Raw genomic sequence first — 21,842 nt, 5'->3', positions numbered from 1 at the left:
CCTAACCACTCCGCCACAGCCGCCCCCAAAACACATGTAGACCGGTTGGGCGATCTCCCATGCACCCTCCAGGACCCTGCTGAGGGTGTAGAGCTGGTCCAGTGTTCCACGCCCAGGACGAAAACCGCACTGCTCCCCCTGAATCCGAGGTTCGACTATCCGACGGACCCTCCTCTCCAGGACCTCTGAATAGATCTTACCAGGGAGGCTTGAGTGTGACCCCCCTGTAATTGGATCACACCCTCCGGTCCCCCTTTTTAAACAGGGGGACCACCACCCCAGTCTGCCAATCCAGGGGGACTGCCCTCGATGTCCATGTGATATTGTAGAGTCGCGTGAGCCAACACAACCCTACAACATCCAGAGCCTTAAGGAACTTCGGGTGGAACTCATCCACCCCCGGGGCCCTGCCACAGAGGAGTTTTTAACACCTCGGCGACCTCGTCCCCAGAGATCGGAGAGCCCAACCCAAAGTCCCCAGGCTCAGCTTTCTCAACAGAAGTTGAGTCCCTACTGATATTAATATTCTAATAATAATCTCATTTTGTGCATCATATCTTGACAGGAGAAACAATTAACTCTGTCTGAGGTTGGGTTGCCATGATACTAACTTTCCAAAGTTGCTACTGAAACAAAATTACTCAATATTCAAAAGCATTTGATTCCACCCAGAAAAAGCTAAATTATTAAGCAAAAGTTTTATAAAGGTACTTGATTTTTTTTTCCTCAAAAGCTGTAGGGCTTCTAAATTAAAAAAAAAAATAAGAGCACGGCACATTATTTAGGAGTACCACTTAAAATAATTTAACACAACATTGTTATTTAGTATTCTCTGTTTCATCTTGACTGTTTCAGTAATATACACACTCTTGCTTGTAGTATTTTGTTTTAATTCATATGACTAAAAAGGACTAAAAAGGTCATAAAATTATTAAATGAGTAACAAATTAGTATTGATTAATACCAGAATATGAGTTTTACTTTAAGTGCAAATGCTGTTCAGTTTGTGACGCATGTCTACTCCCCGACAGCTCCATTATCAGAAAAACAGCAGCAGTAAGTGTGTGCGTGTGTGTGTGTGTGTGTGTGTGTGTGTGTGTGTGTGTGCTACAGAGTGTGGACCGTCATATGTTTTTAACCAACAAACTGAGGTCATTTTTGGGATGTGAGAACATTTTTCAGTCCTTGCATTATTTATTTATTTATTTATTTATTTATTTATTTATTTATTTATTTGCGCTCTACTAGTTGGGTTTAGAGGTATTGTGTGAATTCAGTTTTGGTTAAGGTTAGGGTTAGGGATAGACTAGTAATGGTTAGAGTTTAGGAAAATGACTGGATTAGGCATATGCAGTGACTAAAAGTAATGGAAGTCAAAGCAAAGTCCACAGTTTAATGGAAACACAAGACTGCGAGTTGAAATAACTTTAGCAGGACTTCTGATTGCAGGCACTTGTTACATCAGATTAAATCTGCAATTGATCAGATGATCTTTTAGCTTTTTTAGGGGCTTTGCTCGCCCCCACATTGTCTGAATCTCTAGAAGTCTTTGAGCAATGCTTGGTACCATCTTTCTTTGCAAGAAATCATGATGATGTGGGGATGTTTTTCACCTGCTGAGTAAAGGGGGGATAAAGTCAGACATTTTTTTTACTTCAAGAAATCCATTGTTGTTTTCTTTTTCTTTTGCCTCCCTATTATCATGCAAATGCACTTGTTTCCGATCTCCTGAACGCTGCACTTTGTAAACACCTGTCTTTTCTTTGTTTGTTTTCTATGTGTGTGTGTGTGTGTGTGTGTGTGTGTGTGTGACAGATCCAGCGTGCATTGCTGAGGAACAACCAGACTCAGCGTTTCTCTCAGAAACAGGCTCTTAGGCTCCACCAGGGTCTCGTCACCAGCACAGCTGAACAGGTGTGTGTGTGTGTGTGTGTGTGTGCGTGCGTGCGTGCGTGCGTGCGTGCGTGCGTGCGTGCGTGCGTGCGTGCGTGCGTGCGTGCGTGCGTGCGTGTGTGTGTGTGTGTTTGAACTTGTGCTCAGGGAGATGAAATGAATGAGTCAAGGATTTTTCTTCTCAATGTAAACTTGTAGTTTTATGTTTAAAAAATGCATTAATGAATGATTGCTTGTGTGCAGGTGATGGAGCGTCTGTGTGTGCGTGTGCAGCAGCAGGTTTGTGTCCTGAAAGGCTGTGAGGATGGAGAGGAYGTCCAGACAGCCAGACAAATCCTAAAAGAGGCCAGGAACTCAAGAGCTGTAAGTCAGCTCTGTATGTGTGTGTGTGTGTTTGTGTACACTTGTATTTGTTACCTTTTTAGGATTGTTTATGGTATGCACACCTACCTAGGCAAGACCAGTGGTCCTTATGGTCCACACAAGGACTGGTCTAATATAGGGGAACTCCAYTTTTGGGTTGTGGGTTTGGCTTAAGACTAAGGTGTGAATACAGTTTAGGCTAGGTTTATGGATAAGTATACTGGGAGTGGTAGGTTTAGGATAACATGTAAGGTTTAGGCTATAGAAACAACTGGGAATGAATTGAAGTCAATGAACGGTCCTAATAAGGATAGAAATGCACACAAAAACATAAAAATCAGATGCAGGTGTTGGGTTACTATAAAACTAACCAGATAGCAACGCATAAAAAGTCCTACTGGGAAGATTATTGTCAGAGAATGATCATAAAATTGTACTCAAAGTATATAAATAACATTTATGGTTTRGTTTCAGCTACAATATTAAAAAAAATACTGAATTTAACATTAGACCTCAGTAAAAAACCTGTGTATGTTCAGTTTTACAGCACAGATTGCAAATTGTTAGAGGCAGGGTTTTAATTTCCTTGTTTTTTTAAACATTTATATAGTTGGATACTAAAACCCACCTGATAAATCTGAAAAAAAGTCAACTGAGTAACAGGAGAGGAAATTAGAAAAGGTGACCTACTAGTTGCTGTTTTAGAGCTTTTTAAACACTTTGATTTTTGATGATATATTGGATGTTGTAATAAATCAAAGTCTTGTGAAAAGAACCCCACATGTGATCTGAATAAACACAAAAAGGTTAAAACTCACTGGAATGCAGCATTGATTGTTTTTTTAAAGCTTTGTTTATCGTGCTGTACTCTTTTTTTCTTTAAGAATAATTGAAAGCAATAACGCTGACAAAAAGAGAGGAAAGTAAAACCTTCTCTAAATAATTTGATTTTAGAAAAGTAAACTTAAATTAAAACATTTACTTTAATAAAGAACTGAATTAACCACTAGCAGACTTTCGGTAAATGATTTATTTTTCTTCTTTGACGCGTTTATTATAAAAGCCTTTAGGACCAATTAAGAAGAATCTGGCTTACTGAGTTGTTAAAAAATGTTTTCCCTTGTTGATAAATACTGAGACAGTTAATTATCAGAGCAGCAGTGAAGTGATATAGATGGTTGTTTGTTTCTGGGAAAAATCTAAAGATCTATAAGACCTCCAATAAAACATAACTTGTTCTAAATGTTTCCGTGTTTTTACGCAGCTCACGGGTTTTTGATTTGACACATTTGGAAGTAACAAGTATAAATACAAAAAGAGGAGTATATAAGTCTTTTTGTTCCAAACACAAAGTATTTATTACCCAAAAACCTATACACAGATCCAGAACAGTTTAAAAGCAAATCCATCCACACAGCATTCTGAATGGACAAAAAATGAGGGAGTGCAACTGGTTAAGTGTTCAAAAAGCTGTTAAATCTTTAGACAACTCACTGCTGAGCCTCACAGTTCAGATTGTTTTATCTCCAGTTGTGGCTGAACTTCATGCTGCGCATRAAAAATATCACTTTTTCCCTTAATGAAACTCGTGAAAGTTTGTAAAAAGTAATGAATAAATTCTGATCAAACTGGATCATTTTATTTAAGATTAGAAATTGCTTAGGAATTAGATTCTTTAGGTTTAACATGTCTTCTTTCATTTTTCTGTCCTTACTTGATCCTGGCGAGGTCACAGACTGTGAACAGGACGATACATTTATTAGCTAAGATATTTGCAGCTGGTGCCCATCTTCAGCAGTCACTGTGTGAGAGGAAACACATCCCTAAATAAACTCTGCATTTAAGAATATTATGTACATCTAAATGTGTTGCATTAACATTTAAGATGTCAATGGATGAAATTAACTCCCTGTTATTTGACAAGCTGACATTTATTTAAAACACAGGGTTGACAGAGATTTCATTAAGGGGAAAAATGGTCAACAGATAGAGCTTCTTGCTGACAGTTCAAGCTGAAACTCAACTCAAACTTCATTAGCATAATTATAGCTTCACTTCTACATTTTATGAAGATGATTCAGTCTTTAAATAATGAGCAGTCATTCATAAAACTTAACTTTTTGTGGAAAAAATAAATTCTAGTTAAAAACAAACAATCTGCCCTCTCTCTGTGACTTATGGGTGGGAAGTTTTGTAATCATCAAGTTTATACAAAGGAGGCACTGATGCGGTTAGGTTATATTGCAGTGCTAATAGTTTTCATGCCAGGAAGAATGTACAACAGTTTCATGCATCATCACCAATTCCCTAGGTTCACAATGTAATTTGCTCTTACATAATCCAGCAAACATAATGCAAGATAATGTGTTGATAAAAATATGACAAAAGATTATAATGAAGCAAATAACCATGACAAACTTCTTGACTTTTCTCCCATTTGGAATACTTTCAGTGTGTTTTTGTGATGATGTAACATTAGTGTGAATATAAATAGGATTGTAGGGCTTCTGCTTGGAGCCGTGTGTTCTTGTTCAAGAGTTCTTAATGAGTTCTGTGCATGCATATGTGTGTGTGTGTATGTGTGTGTGTGTGTGTGTGTGTNTGTGTGTGTGTGTGTGTGTGTCCATCAGCTGTACCCGTCTCTGTGCGAACTGGCCCACGTTTTGTCTGTGGACGGCCCCGTCAAACAGCGGCTGGACATCCTGGCAGGAGAGCTGGCCAAGGCTGCCGACAAGGAGCTGCAGGTAGAACCCAAAGGCCCAAAACATTTGCTGAGTCTACAGAGTCCCCCCCCCCCACACACACACACACGGTTGTAATTTTAAACACTTGTGAACCAGTTGCATTTAAATTGCCCATTAATGTCGTGCAGGTGTGCTGACTTCAGAAGAAATCTGGCGTTTAATTTTGCAGGAAGGAAACATTTATTTGTTTATTTTTCTCGCCACATTGAAATTTACACAATGATTTAAAAGTGAACATACAGTATATTAAGGAGGCGGCTGTAAAGACTTTGTCGAATTTGTTTTGTGGGTTTTTGAACTGAGGGGTTTGTGATTTGCAAGATTTTAGTTGGTTATGTCCAAAGGATGGAAGGAAACATCTGTAGGAGGGTGTGAACAGATTATAGCTGAGCAAACAGCTGTTATGCATTTACAGTTTAAAGGGATCTCCAACTACTTGCACATGTTGTCCTTAACATTTTGTTGTGAAAACTCCTAATTACTTAAAGCAATTTAGTTTAGAAGGGCTCGACATCAGAAACTTTCCAATTTTAACATTTATATTTATATATCTAATTGAATGCCATGTTTCTATCCAATGTAATGCACATGTAGGATCTGGCTTAGAGAAATACAAGCCTTTCCCACATCTCTCATACACAAGGTTATGAGGAAATTATTTACCAAGGAATTTTTTATTCTTCGGCAATATCTTGACCATGTGAAGTGAAAATGAAACAAAAAGTGGAACACTCAGATGAGTTCAATTTGATGCATAAATGACTATGCGATCATTTATTTACATAAATTAAACAAATCATGAGTTACAACTCAATTGTGGGTAATAGCTTCCTATAACAAGCTTTCAGAATTAATAAGATACAAATCTGCGTCCAAATTCAATCCATTTCAACTCAAATCACTTATAATAGAGCAGTAACATCAGTTCTGATGCTAGATACCAAACATTTACTGGCACATTAACTTAATTTCTGGYAAGGCAAATAGTAACAACAAAAAGGAGGAAAAGTAAGGTTAGTATTTCTACTGCTTTTACTTTTTAACAAAATGTGAGTCAACCGGAACTGCACGTCTTTTCTGAACCCAGTTTCCGCCGGACACGTCACCAAAAACACTTCAGCCTTTTACCTGATGATGACTTCTTGACACCTTCTGAGTAGCAAGGTTGGCTCACCTCCGATCGGCCAGAAAACAGTTGTCGGTTCGCTCACCAGTCATTGGCAAAACGTGTTATTTCTCTGGTAACATTCTGCGTCTGCCTCAGTCCTGAGCCAGAAAAATTTGAGCTGCATCCGGTTTCTCCTTCAGAATAAATCCTCTTCACCATCGGAAGGGAAATTAAATGCTTTGGAGGTTGATTCCGACGGGCTTGTCGAATCCCTGACTGTAAAAATCCACTCTTTGGCGCTTGAGTCGGATTTTCAGCTCAAAGCTGAGTTCCTCCGAAGAGGAGCAACAGCTGCTTCCTTGTTTGAAGTAGGAAGTCAGAGTATATCGCTCAAAGCCGTCCGGGTTAGTAATAAGAACGGACGACTTTGGTTCCGCCCTCAAGCTTAAAGATGAGTCAGAAAAARGTAAGCTAAAGATTTGCCAGGTGCCAGTCAAGGTTACACTGTGTGGTTGATAAAACACACAACATGATAACCTCTTCTTAACTTCCTTCTGATAGACTCCAAATAAAATCACTGCAAAACATTTCATGCTGATTAACTGTAAGATTTATGTTTATAATCAACTCTGAACCATTCTGTTAGTCCAGATAAATGAAAGATTTTCTCAGGAAAAATCCACAATTATATTACTGTGTTCACAGTAAAATAAAAACAGTGATTTGCATAAAAACAYAATGAAAACATTGTAATCAGATTCTCTGTGATTTTTTATGCCATTATAAATCTTTAAGGCACAATAAGAGAAAAGAAGTTGTTCTACTTTTCCTGTGACAGTCATTATCATGATTTAACAAATGCACAAACATTCTTAGTTAAATGACAAATGAATCACGAACCAAGGAGATTGTTCTGTCCATTATCTGATTAAGAGAACTGAGGGGTTCTCTTCCAGGGTTAGAATGACCTGTCATGGCCTAAATAGAGTTCAGTTTGTAACAGAGTTCCTGTCTTCTTCTCAGGCCCGTCCGAGGCCTGCTTAGAGGCAAAAAATCTTGTTTCTTCACTTGAGGTGACCCTCTACACACATTTTGAAATGTTGCAAAAAATACAAATAAAAAATCAGGTGTGTTTCCATCCACAGCTATTGTGAGCGAATCAACCAGGCTATGCCAAGAGTAATTACATCAGACGTCAACATTATTTTTTGTCCAGAAATTCCCCCAAAATACCTCAGGTGAGCGTAAAAACAATTTTGCAAAAATGAGGATGTTTTTTTTAAATTTTGCCATTTCCATCAACCTTTTTAAATGTGATACTTCCATCTGCATCTGTGCATAAAAAACTGTTGATGGAAACACAACTACAGTTTACACCTCTCATGAGAAGTTTATGAGTTCCATTCTTAAAAAAACTTAAGCGCATTGAAGAACAGTCGTCTTAATGTTGCAACAGGGCTTGTAATGTCATGATTTGATTTGATGCCGTCAGATTGTTTGTAGGAGAGCAATCTTGTTCTAAAACAAAATATACTGTAAGTAGAAAATTCTACCTCAGGTAAGTACTCGGTATTGGCAAGTACCCAAAGTGAATTACCCATACTCATACTTGGTTTGAAAAAAAAAAAAACTGGTATCGGAAAACCCCTATTTAAAAAGGATAAACCTCAAACCAGAGGACCAGTAAATGTAATTTACACAGAAAGCTTTGTGATGTAAGTAACACAGCAATGTCACACATTTTTTATTTATAAAATATAGCCTAAAGCATATTTTTAGTCTTGTTTGTTTGGTTGACGTAAATATTTATCAAATACTGTCTAAAATGTCATCTCAAACCCAGCCGGTTGAAGCACATGGTCGCTCATCCTGAGCCTGGTTCTGTTGGAGGTTTCTTCCTGTTAAAAGGGAGTTTCTCCTTTCCACTGTCGCCAATGTGCTGTTTAGAAAAGATGCCTGTGGAAAGGTGATTCAACACAATCTGCTGGCTTACTTTGATTTTTCTTTTTTGTACAGTGCCCTGAGACGTCTTTTGTTGTGACTTKGTGCTAAATAAATAGTGATGTGACGTTCATGAATGATCCAAATCTTTTGAACGGCTCTTTACAACGAACGACAGGAGCCGAGTCGCGGGCAGTAACAAGCCATTTGTAGTTTTATTTATTTTATTCTTCATATAGTCTTCATTTTTCATCCTTAAATCACTCCCGCTTTGCTTTTTCACAGAAAACAGGCAGAGTGGTGGAGTACAGAAGCTCACGGAAACGGGGAGGGGGGTTTCTGCTTGAAAAAGCACATGGTTCTGCCCACGTAACAAGATGACGTCATCATGTCGCTGTATGTGATGACGTAACTTGTTCAAAATTGTACAGCTCTTTTGAACGGCTCTATGAAACAAATGGCTCCCCAAGATCCGGATCCCTTCAAAGAGCCATTTATCCCATCACTATAACTAAATAAACTGAAGTGAAGTGAATTAATAGTACAACTAGTCGGAGCTTCCTTTAAGAAGATGAAAACTGAAGCAGATAGTCACAGTGCAGATGAAGATTAAACACTTCTTTGAGAACTGATCCAATTGATCAGTCATCAGCACCATTCCACTAAAGTGCAAATTCACTAATTGYGGACCTACATATTTTGTTTGCGCTTTTGCATTCTTACTAATTTTTATAATTCATAAGCAGATTTGCACTTTCTAAAATAAAATGCAGTACCACTAATAACTAATTATCTACCAGTCAACATTATCTTGAACAGTGGAAGGTATGGCTGTCAATGAATCACAACACGTGATCTATCCAACAGTACCCCTCCCAGATAAACACACTTTTTTGGAAAGGTATACATCCTTGCTGACTGTTGCTCTTGGTCACGGTTCTCATTTCCCACAATGCTTTGTGGTTGCTTACATAGCAGGAAGACAATGTTTAGTACTCCCTTTCCCAGCAAWAACAGTAAACATTTTTAATCCATACTAAAATTTTGTATGTATTGATTTATTTTACTTTACAATCGGATCTCCTTTTAAAAAAAGTTTAAACGCTGGAGCTCATTACTTGACGTAATTGGTCGAAGCAATCCGCCAACGGTGTTAGACAGACATCTAGTGGTCAACCGGAGCAACGACATGGAAAACTTCCGTTTCCCGTCACAAATCAAATCCGTCATGTATACCCAGAATGTATCGCTTCAGTTTTCCAATAAACAGTTTTAAAATCGCTTTATTGATGCTTCATAAATGAAAAATCTACGACAAACAAAAGAAAAAACAAAGAAGCAGCCAAACTAGCAATCCTCAACAACTTTTTAATTTTTACAACAGGAGCCAAAGTTCTGTTTCAGGAAATCACATCCCCAGCAAGCAACGCTTGTAGGATTAAGCTGTACAAGGGTTCATACACCGCTAGTTGGCAGTGTTGTGCATATATTGTACGTGAAGTGTTGCCAGCTAGTAAGTGTCAAATTGAACTTGTGCTTTAAAATTAGCTTCTGCTAGTTTTTCTATGGCATAAGTGCTTTTGAAGTTACGGACCTAAATATTTTCATAAGCGCTTTAGAAATTACGGAGCTAATTTTTGGGTTAGCGCTGCCCACCACTGCAATTGACTGTACTTATGATGGTGTAACACTCAGTGTCCATTCTGTCTAGGTGGTGGTGGACTCCATGGTGTCTCTGTGTCGCGAGTTATGCCCCATGTCCTGTTCAGCTGCAGAGAGACTCAGCCCGCCACTGTCGTCCATCTCGGAGCAAGTTTCCATCCCTCGTTCCACCATCCGCAGTGCTCTGATGGAGAGAGCAGCTGAAGATGTCAACAGAGCACTCGAGTAAGAAGAACAGAAACAGGTTCAAAAGTTCCAACTATTAAAAACATATGAGCCACTGAAGTATCATTTCTTTGTGGGGGGTTTTGTTGTTTTGTTTCAGGGAGGTGAAGCTGTCGGTGGTCTCCTATCTGACAAACTCAATAGTGGATCAGATTCTACAAGAGCTCTATAACACTCATAAAACCCTGGTACTGGTAATACACCTTTAATGCATGACTTCTTGTAGATTTTAGAAGTGTCTGTGATAGTTTAAAGCTTAAATATGATTTAAACCWTCAAATGGTTGTTACTTACATGGTAAACATTGACACTGCTTAAAGTTCAGAATGTTCTCATACTTTACAGACTTTTTGGTACACTAGCCTATGTTTGGTTTTTCTCTTGAACCAAAGTGATACTGTCTGAGTATTATTATATGGAGTATTATAGATCAGATGGTGTGTTCAATCAAGTGTTTCTTCAGGAACATTAATTATAGCAAAGTAGCTACTCTTTAAATGTCTTCCACACTGCACCATGTAGCATTGCATGCCAATAGTTTTCATTTTGAAGAAGTTTTTCTATACATTTTAAAAGGTTTACTTTTTTTCCTTTTGTTTCCAAAAGTTCAGTGTTTGGTTATTTCAGCCAAGTAAAACTGGCATACCTTAACAGCTTGTTAGCCCTCAAGAGCAACCTGCATGTTAAGCACTAACAACATTAAGTTGCAGGCTTTGGCTGATTGTAACTTAGATGAACCTTTCACACTACCTTTTTTTGTATTATTCTATGAAAAAAATTGCAATCATAACTCTTTTTTAACATTAAACTATACCTGACAATATTTGCTGGTGGCAATGGTGGACATCTATGAATTAGTGTGAAGTGGTGCGAGGGCAGTCCAGGGGATACATCACCCCACTGACAGTATCACCATATATCACAATTGTGATACCAATTGTGTTTTCAATTTCAATTTGTTTTTCAATGCYCCTGGAAGTTTTTCTCAAAACTAGGTGTTTTCCAGCTATTTGAAGTTTTTTTTAAAGGATTAATGAAACATTAAATAAGTCTATGATTTATTTATTGGAAGGTCCATCACTGRTTTACTACAAGCCTTTTATCTGAGATCATATTTAAAAAGGGCATTACCCTTGTTTTGTTTTGTTTCGTTACATCCTGGGCACCATGACCTTGTGAAAACTGCTTCATGTTGTACTTTTATTACAAAATATCCTTTCATCATATACTAGCAATACACCGTAACAAAACAGGCTACCCTGAAAAATCTACTAGGAAGGCAACAGAACAAAACATAGGTAACCAGTGACTACACAAAACACTAAATCAATTAAGTCCAGATAAAATGTAATAGTTATTAATAAAAATAAATATATTCTCTAATGATTGCCACAGCAACTAAAGATCAAATTAATCACTTTTAATCACTCCCCTGCTCCATTAACATCCACACATCAAAATCAGCAACGACCTTTGCATGTCTATGTACTTTTCTTCAATAGCTTCAGGACAAATACACTCTTTTGTGGCAAAAACTACTTTAACACTTGTAGCTTTTAAGCAACTTTGTGTTTACTCAGCAGAAAAATCAATAATGTTGTCTCTAGAGCCTGCGCACAAATAGGCCTGTGCAGAGCCAGGTCAGGTCAGGTCAGGCCAGCTTCTTTTTCTTATTATTATTATTATTGATGAGTCAGGCACATAGTTTTGTCACATGGTAGTGTATTTGGCATCAGCAAGCCAGGTCAGCACTTGTCAAATGCAGAACATTTGAGTGTGCCGGATTGTACCACCCAAATCAGGACTTCAAGTTCAAGTTTATTTGCCATTTGCAGTAGAAAAACTATACATTGAAAAAAAAAACAGTGGCAAGAGCTCACACCCTCATAATGCACACATAAACAATTTAAAAGGATTATAAAATTAAAAAAAAATAAAAATTGAAAAACAGTTCAATTTACAAAAACACTGAACACAGAACCTCTCATCTGCAGCCAACTATAAATTCACAGAACACATTCTAAATTACATTCCATGTTACTTGAGAAAGTTAATGTGAGTTAATCAAAACCCTCAAAGCCTGTGGAAAAAAATTATTTAAATGCTGAGACGTAGTACATTTAATTGTATGGTACCGTCTCCTCGAAGGAAGAAGCTCGAACATATCCTTAGCCGGATGAGTTTGGCAGTTTGGCATATCCTTTGGTAGTTATGTGAAACCACAGACTACGTGTTCAGACAACATCCCATAGAGTTGTGTTTAGTGCAATTTGTTTTAAAAAACGTTTTTCCCATTTTTAAAAAAATCCCTAAAATAAGCTCCGATATTTTGACATTTAAGTCTGTACTGATATGCAATTCGGAAATGTAACTCAGCTAGCATGCTAAAAGAAATCTTATACTTAGAATTCATTAGTATCATAGAGAAATGACTGGTAATGTAGCAATTCATTAAATGTTATTTTTCACTAAGTTAGACTGTTAGTTTGGTTTACATTCAGTTAAAATACCCCAGTGAAGTAAATATAAAAAGWTGGGAGGGAAATGTGTAAAATCTGTTAAAGCAGCTCAAACAATCATGTTTTGTGTTCAAATTGAAGCTTTTGATAAACACAATTGGTGCAAAAAAATATTCATTTTAAACGACAGTCAAGCTGATTTGTCAAAATTGAAAATCAACAATAGGAAAACCAACAGCCTGACATTTACATTTAGTGACCCCTGTACTGCTGGAGTGTCTCTTGAGTCCAGGCAAATTTTATCTGAATAAATCCTGAAAGTTTTGAGCCTTTTATAAAATTTAATAAAAGGTGAACTCATGGTGCCCTTACCATCAACAGGATGAAAAAGTACATGCAGCATCTGTGTGAGGAAGAGTTTTCTGCTTACGGTGATGAAGAAACAGGATTTCAGCTCGTTAAGGCTGTGATTTGACCCTGCAGGTTTTCCTCTCTGTGTAATATAATTGTTTCAAATGACGACTGTAGAAAAGTGGAAAGAAATGGACTCATGGCAATAAGACTGCCTGCCTCACTCTGCTTTGTATTCCATCCACCGACTCCATCGTAATGTCTCATTCTCCATTCAGTGTTTTGCTGCAGTGCCAGTTTGTCCTCTATCATGCCTCGCTTCGCTTTGATGATCAAGAAATTGTCTTTAATTCACATTCTTCTTGGGCAATGTGAGCAGTTATATTAAAGTGGCTCTTGCTGTGTTTGGGGACCGCGCTGGTACAAGGGCGGACTTGCCTCTCCTCTCAGATTGCACTTAAGGATAATTTCCTAACAGATGTGAGATTTTGTATGTATATGCCAATGAATGTTTTCATGTGTGTGTGTGTGTGTGTTGTGTCAGCTGCGGCAGGTGTCTCAGGCAAAGAGATGGGATGATGTGGGGACGGGCAGACGTACGATCCGACAATCGAGACTAGTTGAGTCTCTGGAGTTCCCCGACGAGGATTTTGGGGTCAACCTGGGAATAGTAAGTGATTGACACCTGTGAGCTCTATAGGCTTGACTGCACCAAATGAATGACAGGTTTTAATTATTAAAATAATCTCCCCAGGAGTCAGACAGTCACTGGTCTCAGTCTCATGGAGGTCAAGAAAGGCCATGCTTTAAAAAATTATGTCTGTGTTTTATATTGAGATAACAAGTTATTTATGTGGTAAAGATGGCGGTTTTGCAGTGATGATGATTTACTTTTTTTGGTGGTTCAAAATAGCCAAGCTTCTTGTCTTGATATATTTGTATAAAAAGGATAGTTCAGATGTTTTAAAGGTGTCAGGACTGACAAAATAACCCAGGGCACAGGCAGTTTTCAAAAATCAAAAAAGCACAAGGCCGAAAAACTCAAAGAGGCTGATAATACAGCAAAAACTCACTAGACTTGGAAGTAGATGAAGAACATGAAGCAGGACACAACCAGGTAGACAGAACAATGATCCGACAATGAGACAGAGACAAGACTGAGCTTAAATAGACAGAAAACTAATGAGGGAACAGAAAACACCTGGGGAGAAACACAAGGGTAATCAGCAGTGTGATGTGGGGCAGCTGAGCAGAGACACACAGGGGAACATAGAAACACTAGGAAAAACCAAGGCATAAAATGACAAACCATGACTAAAGGGAAGTTTTATGGGCAAGTTACGAAAAATCTTATCTTACCTATTGCAGATAGCTCTTTAAATGACCTCAGTTTGGACAAATTATTTTTTACGCTCAAATTAATGGGCAGGGGCCAAGTGTAAAGTGGATTGCTGCTGTCTTAAAATAACTCCAATCTCAAAAACTTTGAAGTGGTTCTTGAAATCTCTTTATTTCATACCTCAACATGACAATTATATCAATTATTTTATGGAATCATGTTTATTTGCAAGTGAAAACAGCAGCAATAGCAGCTAACTCAAGCTTTTTGGTTGCAGATGCTAACTATGTAATGTAAAATTGATGGTGCGGTAAAGTTTAAAAGAAATAATAGAACTTGTCTGAGCAGATAGGAACTTTTCAAGACTGGATTTGTGGTACCAATCCACTTTATGTCTAAGTTATCAGTCCGGTCAAATTCTAACTTTGTCCAGTTGAGATCCATCAAAGGGTGACCTACAACATGTAAGATACTACTTTGCCACAGAACTCCACTTCAACCAAGAACTTATTTTAAAATCACAGTAAAGCAAAAGGTTTCTTGTTATCAGATATTTGGACAGTCAAGYATCTGATGATGGAGAAAATCTTCATCAGCACACAAACATACAGTACACCTCTACAACATAACACTAAAGCAGACCAAAGAAACTGGATGTAACACAAGAACCTGCTGTTTTTGTGCTATAATCTTCTCGTAGTTTTGAGAAAGCGGCCTATTTTACATCTTAATATGGAAAAATAAAACAAGGTAAAGGCAACATGTTTATCTGGAGATAAATTGTTCAGAACATGAGATTGAGAGAATCTCATCAGTCTTTTTCAACTTCCAATCAGTCGCTAAAATCTCATGTTTTTGTTACTCTCTTTTGGAAATTGGTTTGTGTTTATCTCTGTAAGACAAAGCTAGCAGGACAGTATGAAAGTGAAAAGTTTTTTTTTCTGCTCACAATTGCATCTTTTTCTCATTTGCCAAAAGGACACGATGGCCATCAAAAAACGAAGCTCCAGAACCCGAAGAATTCGTCCGGTTTCCACCAGAATGAGTGAGTTTGTTGCTTTAAATCAAAGCTCATTAAAGAAAATGTTCAATCTCAGAGGTAACCAAACAATAAGAGTGCATTTCTTCTTCCTTTGATACTAATACTCACAGGTGTTGGGTAATGAAGTACAAATACTCTTTACTTCTATTCTTACATTTTCAAAATAGTCTCATTACTCCAATTACATTTCAGGCTGTTTTTATTCTGGTCTGTCATTGTTCAAAAAAAATCCTAACCATCTATAGTGGTGCCTCCAAAATATACACCTGTGAATTTAATTGTGTTTGGATGAGAAGAACACATTTACAGGTCCTTTTCAAAAAATTAGCATATTGTGATAAAGTTCATTATTTTCTGTAATGTACTGATAAACATTAAACTTTCATATATTTTAGATTCATTGCACACCAACTGAAGTAGTTCAAGCCTTTTATTGTTTTCATATTGATAATTTTGGCAAAAAGGTAAAGAAAAACCAAAAATCCCTATCTCAAAAAATTARCTTATTTCATCCGACCAATAAAAGAAAAGAGTTTTTAATACAAAAAAAGTCAACCTTCAAATAATTATGTTCAGTTGTGCACTCAATACTTGGTGGGGAATCCTTTTGCAGAAATGACTGCTTCAATGTGGCGTTGCATGGAGGCAATCAGCCTGTGGCACTGCTGAGGTGTTATGGAGGCCCAGGATGCTTCGATAGTGGCCTTAAGCTCATCCAGAGTGTTGGGTCTTGTGTCTTAAGCTCATCCAGAGTGTTGGGTCTTGTGTCTCTCAACTTTCTCTTCACAATATCCCACAGGTTCTCTCTGTGGTTCAGGTCAGGAGAGTTGGCAGACCAGTTGAGCCCAGTAATATCATGGTCAGTAAACCATTTACCAGTGGTTTTGGCACTGTGAGCAGGTGCCAGGTCGTGCTGAAAAATGAAATCTTCATCTCCATAAAGCTTTTCAGCAGATGGACGCATGAAGTGCTCCAAACTCTGAAAGCTAGCTGCATTGACCCTGGTCCTTGATAAAACACAGTGGACCAACACCAGCAGCTGAGGCACCACAGACCATCACTGACTGACAACTCTTCTTGTTGTGCAGCATTTTCTGCCACACTTTTTCCTTCCCACAGACTTCCCACTGAGGTGCCTTGATACAGCACTCTGGGAACAGCCTATTTGTTCAGAAATGTCTTTCTGTGTCTTACCCTCTTGCTTGAGGGTGTCAGTGATGTCCTTCTGGACAGCAGTCAGGTCAGCAGTCTGACCCATGATTGTGKTTTTGAGTAAYGAACCAGACTGGGAGTTTTTAAAAGCCTCAGGAATCTTTTGCAGGTGTTTAGCGTTAATTCATTGATTCAGATGATTAGGTTAATAAGTCGTTTAGAGAACCTTTTCATGATGTGCTAATTTTTTGAGATAGGAATTTTTGTTTTTGCTTTACTTTTTTGCCAAAATCATCAATATTAAAACAATAAAAGGCTTGAACAACTTCAGTTGGTGTGCAATGAATCTAAAATATATGAAAGTTTAATGTTTATCAGTACATTACAGAAAATAATGAACTTTATCACAATATGCTATTTTTTTGAGAAGGACCCGTATAATAGTACGACAATATTGGTTTATACATGATCCATTACACCTGCACATGACACACACCAGCAGGACATATCAGACACATGTAGTTAGTATGAAGAAGATGGTTGCAGAGATAAATGTGCAGCTGAAACAGGTCGCCTAATTCATGCCGCATTTTTCAACATTAACATTTTAATATAACGAGTCATTAAGGCCTTTAGAAAAAATGTAATCAAACGTGATCAATAATTGATAGCCAGAATAATTGCGCAGAAAGCTGTTGATTCTCTTTTAAAACTCTTTATTCTTCAAATCTGTAACTCCACTTCAGTGCTCAGAGCCTCAGTCTCCCTGCACCTGTCTCTTTGACCCTGAGTTTGATCAGAATCAACAGCAGCTTACACTAAAGTCTCCCTMTCTTCCAAGACTAAAAATAAAAAATAAAAATAAAACTCCCGAGTGGTTGATAAAACCCAAACATTAACAGAACACCCTGCTCACACCCACATCAGACCATTCCTTGTTTTTACTGCTGAGGAGGGACGCATTACATAGAAACATACTGAYTCTCCCCCTGTTTAAAGCAAATGGCTGTAATTGATCATGAAGTGTAAAATACAAGACTGGATCTAAAACTCACTTAGTCACAAAATTTCATTCAGCACTGCATGGGCTTTTGTCCTATTGACTTTTAAGTTTTCTTACATTACTTTTACATTTTAAGTAGTTTAAAACATCTCAAGCTTTTGTGACTGGAACAAGCAGAAGTGGATGGATGGATGGATGGATGGATGGATGGATGGATGGATGGATGGATGGATGGATGGATGGATGGATGGATGGATGGATGGATGGATTGGTTTTAAAACCGGTACTTTTACTTGAGTAAGAAGCTTGAGTTGATACTTCATCTTCTACAGGTCTTTTTAAACCCCAGTATCTATACTTCTTCCTAAATTGATGAGAATTGATGTAAATACTTTTAAACGCCAATACAATACTAATACAATATTTTTATTGTTAATGTCTTTTTTAAAATAAAAGAATAGCTTTCATTAGCAAAAGGTACGTGTATCCAATTCATGCATAGTAAAAAAAAAATCTGTTATATTTTCACAAATAATTAAAACTGATGTCCCATTTATCTGTAATAAAAGTGAACCTTGCGGAGGTTAATATTTTGTGGGCTGCGGGTCGAATGTGAAAACATAATGAGATTTTTGTCGCATTTCATTTCGAAGGTTTGGGTGATGAGCCCAGTCCCTCTCCAACGCCCTCTGCCCCGTCCCACTCTGCCTCCCTCACTCACTCGGCATCATGGGAATGTCTTTCCACCCTGCCCACCAATGGCTCGCCCTTGCGCCACGTGACCCACGTCAGGCCTCGCCCACCACGGCGACACCGAGCCGTTCACCTTCCTCCTGAATCTGTGAGTAAATGCTGCAGTTTTTTTTTACTCTTTTTCTGAACTCCACTGGGCAGAATAAGGTTTCCCGGTGCAGTTTTATAAACATGGCCTGCCTTTTTTGTCTGATTTATTGGCAAATATCTGAGCCGGACCCCCGTTTACGCAGTAAATTGGCCCGTTTCTGAACTCATCCCACAGCATGAAGGTCACAGGCTGCAAACCAAAGGTGTAAAAGTTTTCAGGAATGTGTTTTCCCTCTTCCATCGGTTGCTCTGTGTGAACTTCAGTTATTCATCTGGTGTTCGTAGCCAGAGGCACTTGCTAAAAATAAGTTTCCTTTAAAGCAGGAAGCTGCCACATGTTTCTCTGTGATTCAAATGTTAATAGCACACTGCCATCTCCCAGGGGCATCAACAAACTGAGCAGCTTGTTTGTTTTGAGCCTTTCTAAAAGCCTTTTTTTTTACTCTAAATGGATGCAAATTTACTTGGAGCAGCGTGTTAAAAAGAAGTTTAACAAATGGACCTCTGTTGGATATGGACCTGTTTGTCAGGCTGTCATTTGAAAGGATAATACATTTAGTCAGCCTTTGAGCTTTTTGGAGACATGGCAAACTGATCACTGGTGTTGTGTTTTCTGGTGTGTGTGTGTGTAGCATTGCTCTGAGAACGGAGGAGTCAGTATGCTGGAGGACGGACTGCCTGATTTCTACAGCAAGAGAGTTTTACCTGACAGGTAAGAAGAAATCAGTTTTTTAGCCACCTAACAAAAACATATCTCCATACTGGCAGYATACCAGCTGATTGGTTTAGCAATTAATCAGGATGAATATTGCAGTTCTAAAAATAGAATAGGCTTGTCCAGGCATGCATATAARTGACACAACAAAGTGCCTATCATGGCAGAGGTGCTATTTTTATTTATTTATTTATTTATTTTGCAAAGACCCTACAAAAATTGCAAGAATATGATGCTAAGTTATACAGAAACTGTCTACGGGTAGAATTTTTAATACTTGTCTCATTGACTATTGCACAATCTAACTGTAAGCATTTGCCCAAATRTCTTCAGTTATTTTAGTCTTTTTTATCTAATGCTAAACATCTACAAAGCTAAGCAAGTGTTAACAAAAAGAGGGAGGTTTCATTTATMGACCATCGATTGTCCTGATTTCTAAAACATGGCGTCAGTCATTAAAACACTTGTACTGGTTAAACAATAATCACTCTTCTGTATGTACATCTTCAACCATCGTATTTATGCATAAATACTGGAGTATAATGCCACCCCTCATTTTTTAACTTCAATGTCTTCCATGTTTTCTTCCATTTCCGTGGCTGACGAGAACAAAACAAGTTTTTTCTGTATGTACACATCATAAAAACCCACAAACCTCTCTTCAAACATCTGATACATCACCAAGTGAAAATTACAACTGGTTTATATGCTTAACTATGTTCAACTTAAAGTATTTCTCCCCATATTCATAACGCAGTCATCRGCCTATATAAGAAAATATTTGCATTTAATGTGGTAGTACTTTAGCAAACAATTGGTCAATATTTACCCCCATGTACAGTGATGGGCAGCGCTAATTCAAATTTTAGTTGCGCAATTTCTAAARCRCTAGTCAGTTTATTTAGATCCACAAGTTCAAAAGCACATGTGATTAATAAAACTTAACAGAAGCTAATTTTAAAGCACAATAAATTCTCCCTTTACCAGAAAACATTAAGGTAAGAGGAAAGTCAGCACTTTACTACCATCTATCTAGTGGTAAGATTATTTTCTTCAACCGATTGGAACATGTTGCAGTTTGGGGAGGTGATTTGTAGAAACAAAAAATACAATTTTTTGTAAAACAAAAAATAGTTGTTGATTGCTAGTTCTGCTGCTTCTTGGTCATTTTCTTTTGTTTATGGCAGGGCTTCGGTAAGAAAACATGCAGATATAGTAGAAATTTTAAACTGTTGTAAAACTGAAGCAATGCATTCTGGGTAGGCTACAGGATACACAACAGGAACTCCATTCTTTTCAAAATAAGAGCGTGAACTTAAACTGTTTCTTTCTTTACTATTATTTATTTATTTAATATTTATGGMTGCGGTGTCCCTTGGAGAGGATGTACAAACTGCACAGCTGCGCGTGGTTCTGCAGAGCAGAACCGCAGGTGGATTGTCACCCAGTGAAGAAGTTCTAATTGCTTCCTGCCACGCAAAGAATTGTGGGAACAGTCTCTACTAAATGAAAACMRTCACCGAGAAGAGACAGAAGTCACAGTATAAAGCTCTGTGAATGCAATGCTGACGGAGGGGTTGCTGTTTCCTCACAGTGGAGGTCTATTGTGTTGAGTAGATATGGCTTTCCCCTTCACTGTTCAAGAAAACAATGAAGACGTTTTAATGAATTATGTGGCTACAAAACATAGTGAGACTGGACAAATCTTTATCTTTGCTTTAGATGAAAATGACGTTTGAATATGAAACATTATTTGTGATTCGCACTACTTTATTCTAAATTTAGAAAGTGCAAATCCGCACATCATTTTAAGAAATTTGTAAAACCCCTAAAGCGCAAAGGTGAAATTTAAGTCTACAATTAGCGCATTTGCCCTTTAAGGGACTAGTGCCCACCACTGACCATGTATAACACGACTCCCCAACATTGATAATTTTTGGGATTAAATTTTATGCATTATACAAACAGGTGAAGCCTTCTGTTTCTCTGAGCGTGATGTTAATCTGCTTTGAACAGCAAGACATTAAAAAAATGTGTAAACCTGATAGCTAAATACTGATGTAAACAATAAATATTTGACTGTTTCATGAAGTACTTCACATAAAAATTGTTTAAAATTAAGCCTGTTATGTTTTCTTTGAATGTTACATGAATGTTGTAAGATAACCTGTCTGTGTCAGAGTTTACTGAGATTTATTGCATAATCAGAACGCCTCAGATTCAGGTGAACTGAGAGAAATGAGGGTTTAAATCTAGACAGAACTGMGATTAGTGACACTAATCTTTGCCTATGAATTATGAACGAGATAATTGTTCATGAGGGATTTCATTTAAAGTATCTTTTACATTTTGTGTCTTAAATAAATGTTCATAACTTGTGAAAATGTCATTTTGAAATCAGTCTGGAAATGCTTTTTACAGTYCAGTACAGTACAGCAGCATAAAAACTGTGCTAATCTAAAGTGTCATCAGTGATAAATGAGCAGATTTCTCCTGAAGCTCTTAGGCCCAGAATGAGCGGAGAGACTAAATTTGCATTCAAAAGAAGGGTCATTTGTTCAGCTATTATTCCTCCATATATTTCAGCAAATAAATAATATTTGCTATTCATAATACGGCACACTATTTTATAACCATTTTTCCACTCAATGCTTTTTTAAAGATGCATCATTTTTATGTATGAAAACCTATATTTTTGGATACCACAGGCACAGCAATATGAGAGTCTCACTGAGTGGTGCAAACAGAAGCATAAATATGCTGCTCGACATACAAGTAAAAGAAAGATTCCGTTTGGGAGGAGAGTCTTTGCCTCAAGCAGAGGAATTCAGGAATCTGGGATTCTTGTTTATACGTAGAGGTTGGATGAAGCAGGAGATGGACCAACAGATTGGGCATTTTTCTTTATCCTGTCGTGACTTATCATCATGAGAAGTTGATCATAACTAACTTTTTTCTATTGTACAGTGTCCTTGGGTGTCCTGAAAGGCGCTTTATAAATA

The 21,842-nt window shown here is 37.7% G+C and overlaps 1 protein-coding gene across 7 annotated transcripts in view; it reads left to right on the top strand.

Moving 5' to 3' along the window:
• carmil3 (capping protein regulator and myosin 1 linker 3) overlaps window positions 1-21,842 on the top strand; it is a gene marked incomplete in the record, with an annotated part of 154,774 nt that overhangs the window by 115,961 nt on the left and 16,971 nt on the right. For 6 of the 7 annotated variants that reach the window (XM_014004474.1, XM_014004475.1, XM_014004479.1 and 3 more), the window contains 9 exon segments: window positions 1,816-1,914; window positions 2,137-2,256; window positions 4,887-5,000; window positions 9,761-9,936; window positions 10,037-10,130; window positions 13,291-13,416; window positions 15,064-15,130; window positions 17,936-18,123; window positions 18,758-18,837. In XM_014004474.1, the coding sequence (XP_013859928.1) occupies window positions 1,816-1,914; window positions 2,137-2,256; window positions 4,887-5,000; window positions 9,761-9,936; window positions 10,037-10,130; window positions 13,291-13,416; window positions 15,064-15,130; window positions 17,936-18,123; window positions 18,758-18,837 (1,064 nt within the window). 7 annotated transcript variants of the gene reach the window in all.

Source organism: Austrofundulus limnaeus, unplaced genomic scaffold, assembly GCF_001266775.1.
Source record: "Austrofundulus limnaeus strain Quisiro unplaced genomic scaffold, Austrofundulus_limnaeus-1.0 Scaffold24, whole genome shotgun sequence".
NCBI classification, from domain to species: domain Eukaryota; kingdom Metazoa; phylum Chordata; class Actinopteri; order Cyprinodontiformes; family Rivulidae; genus Austrofundulus; species Austrofundulus limnaeus.
Note: the sequence above shows the minus strand (reverse complement) of the source record. Positions and strands in the feature narration are given on the sequence as shown.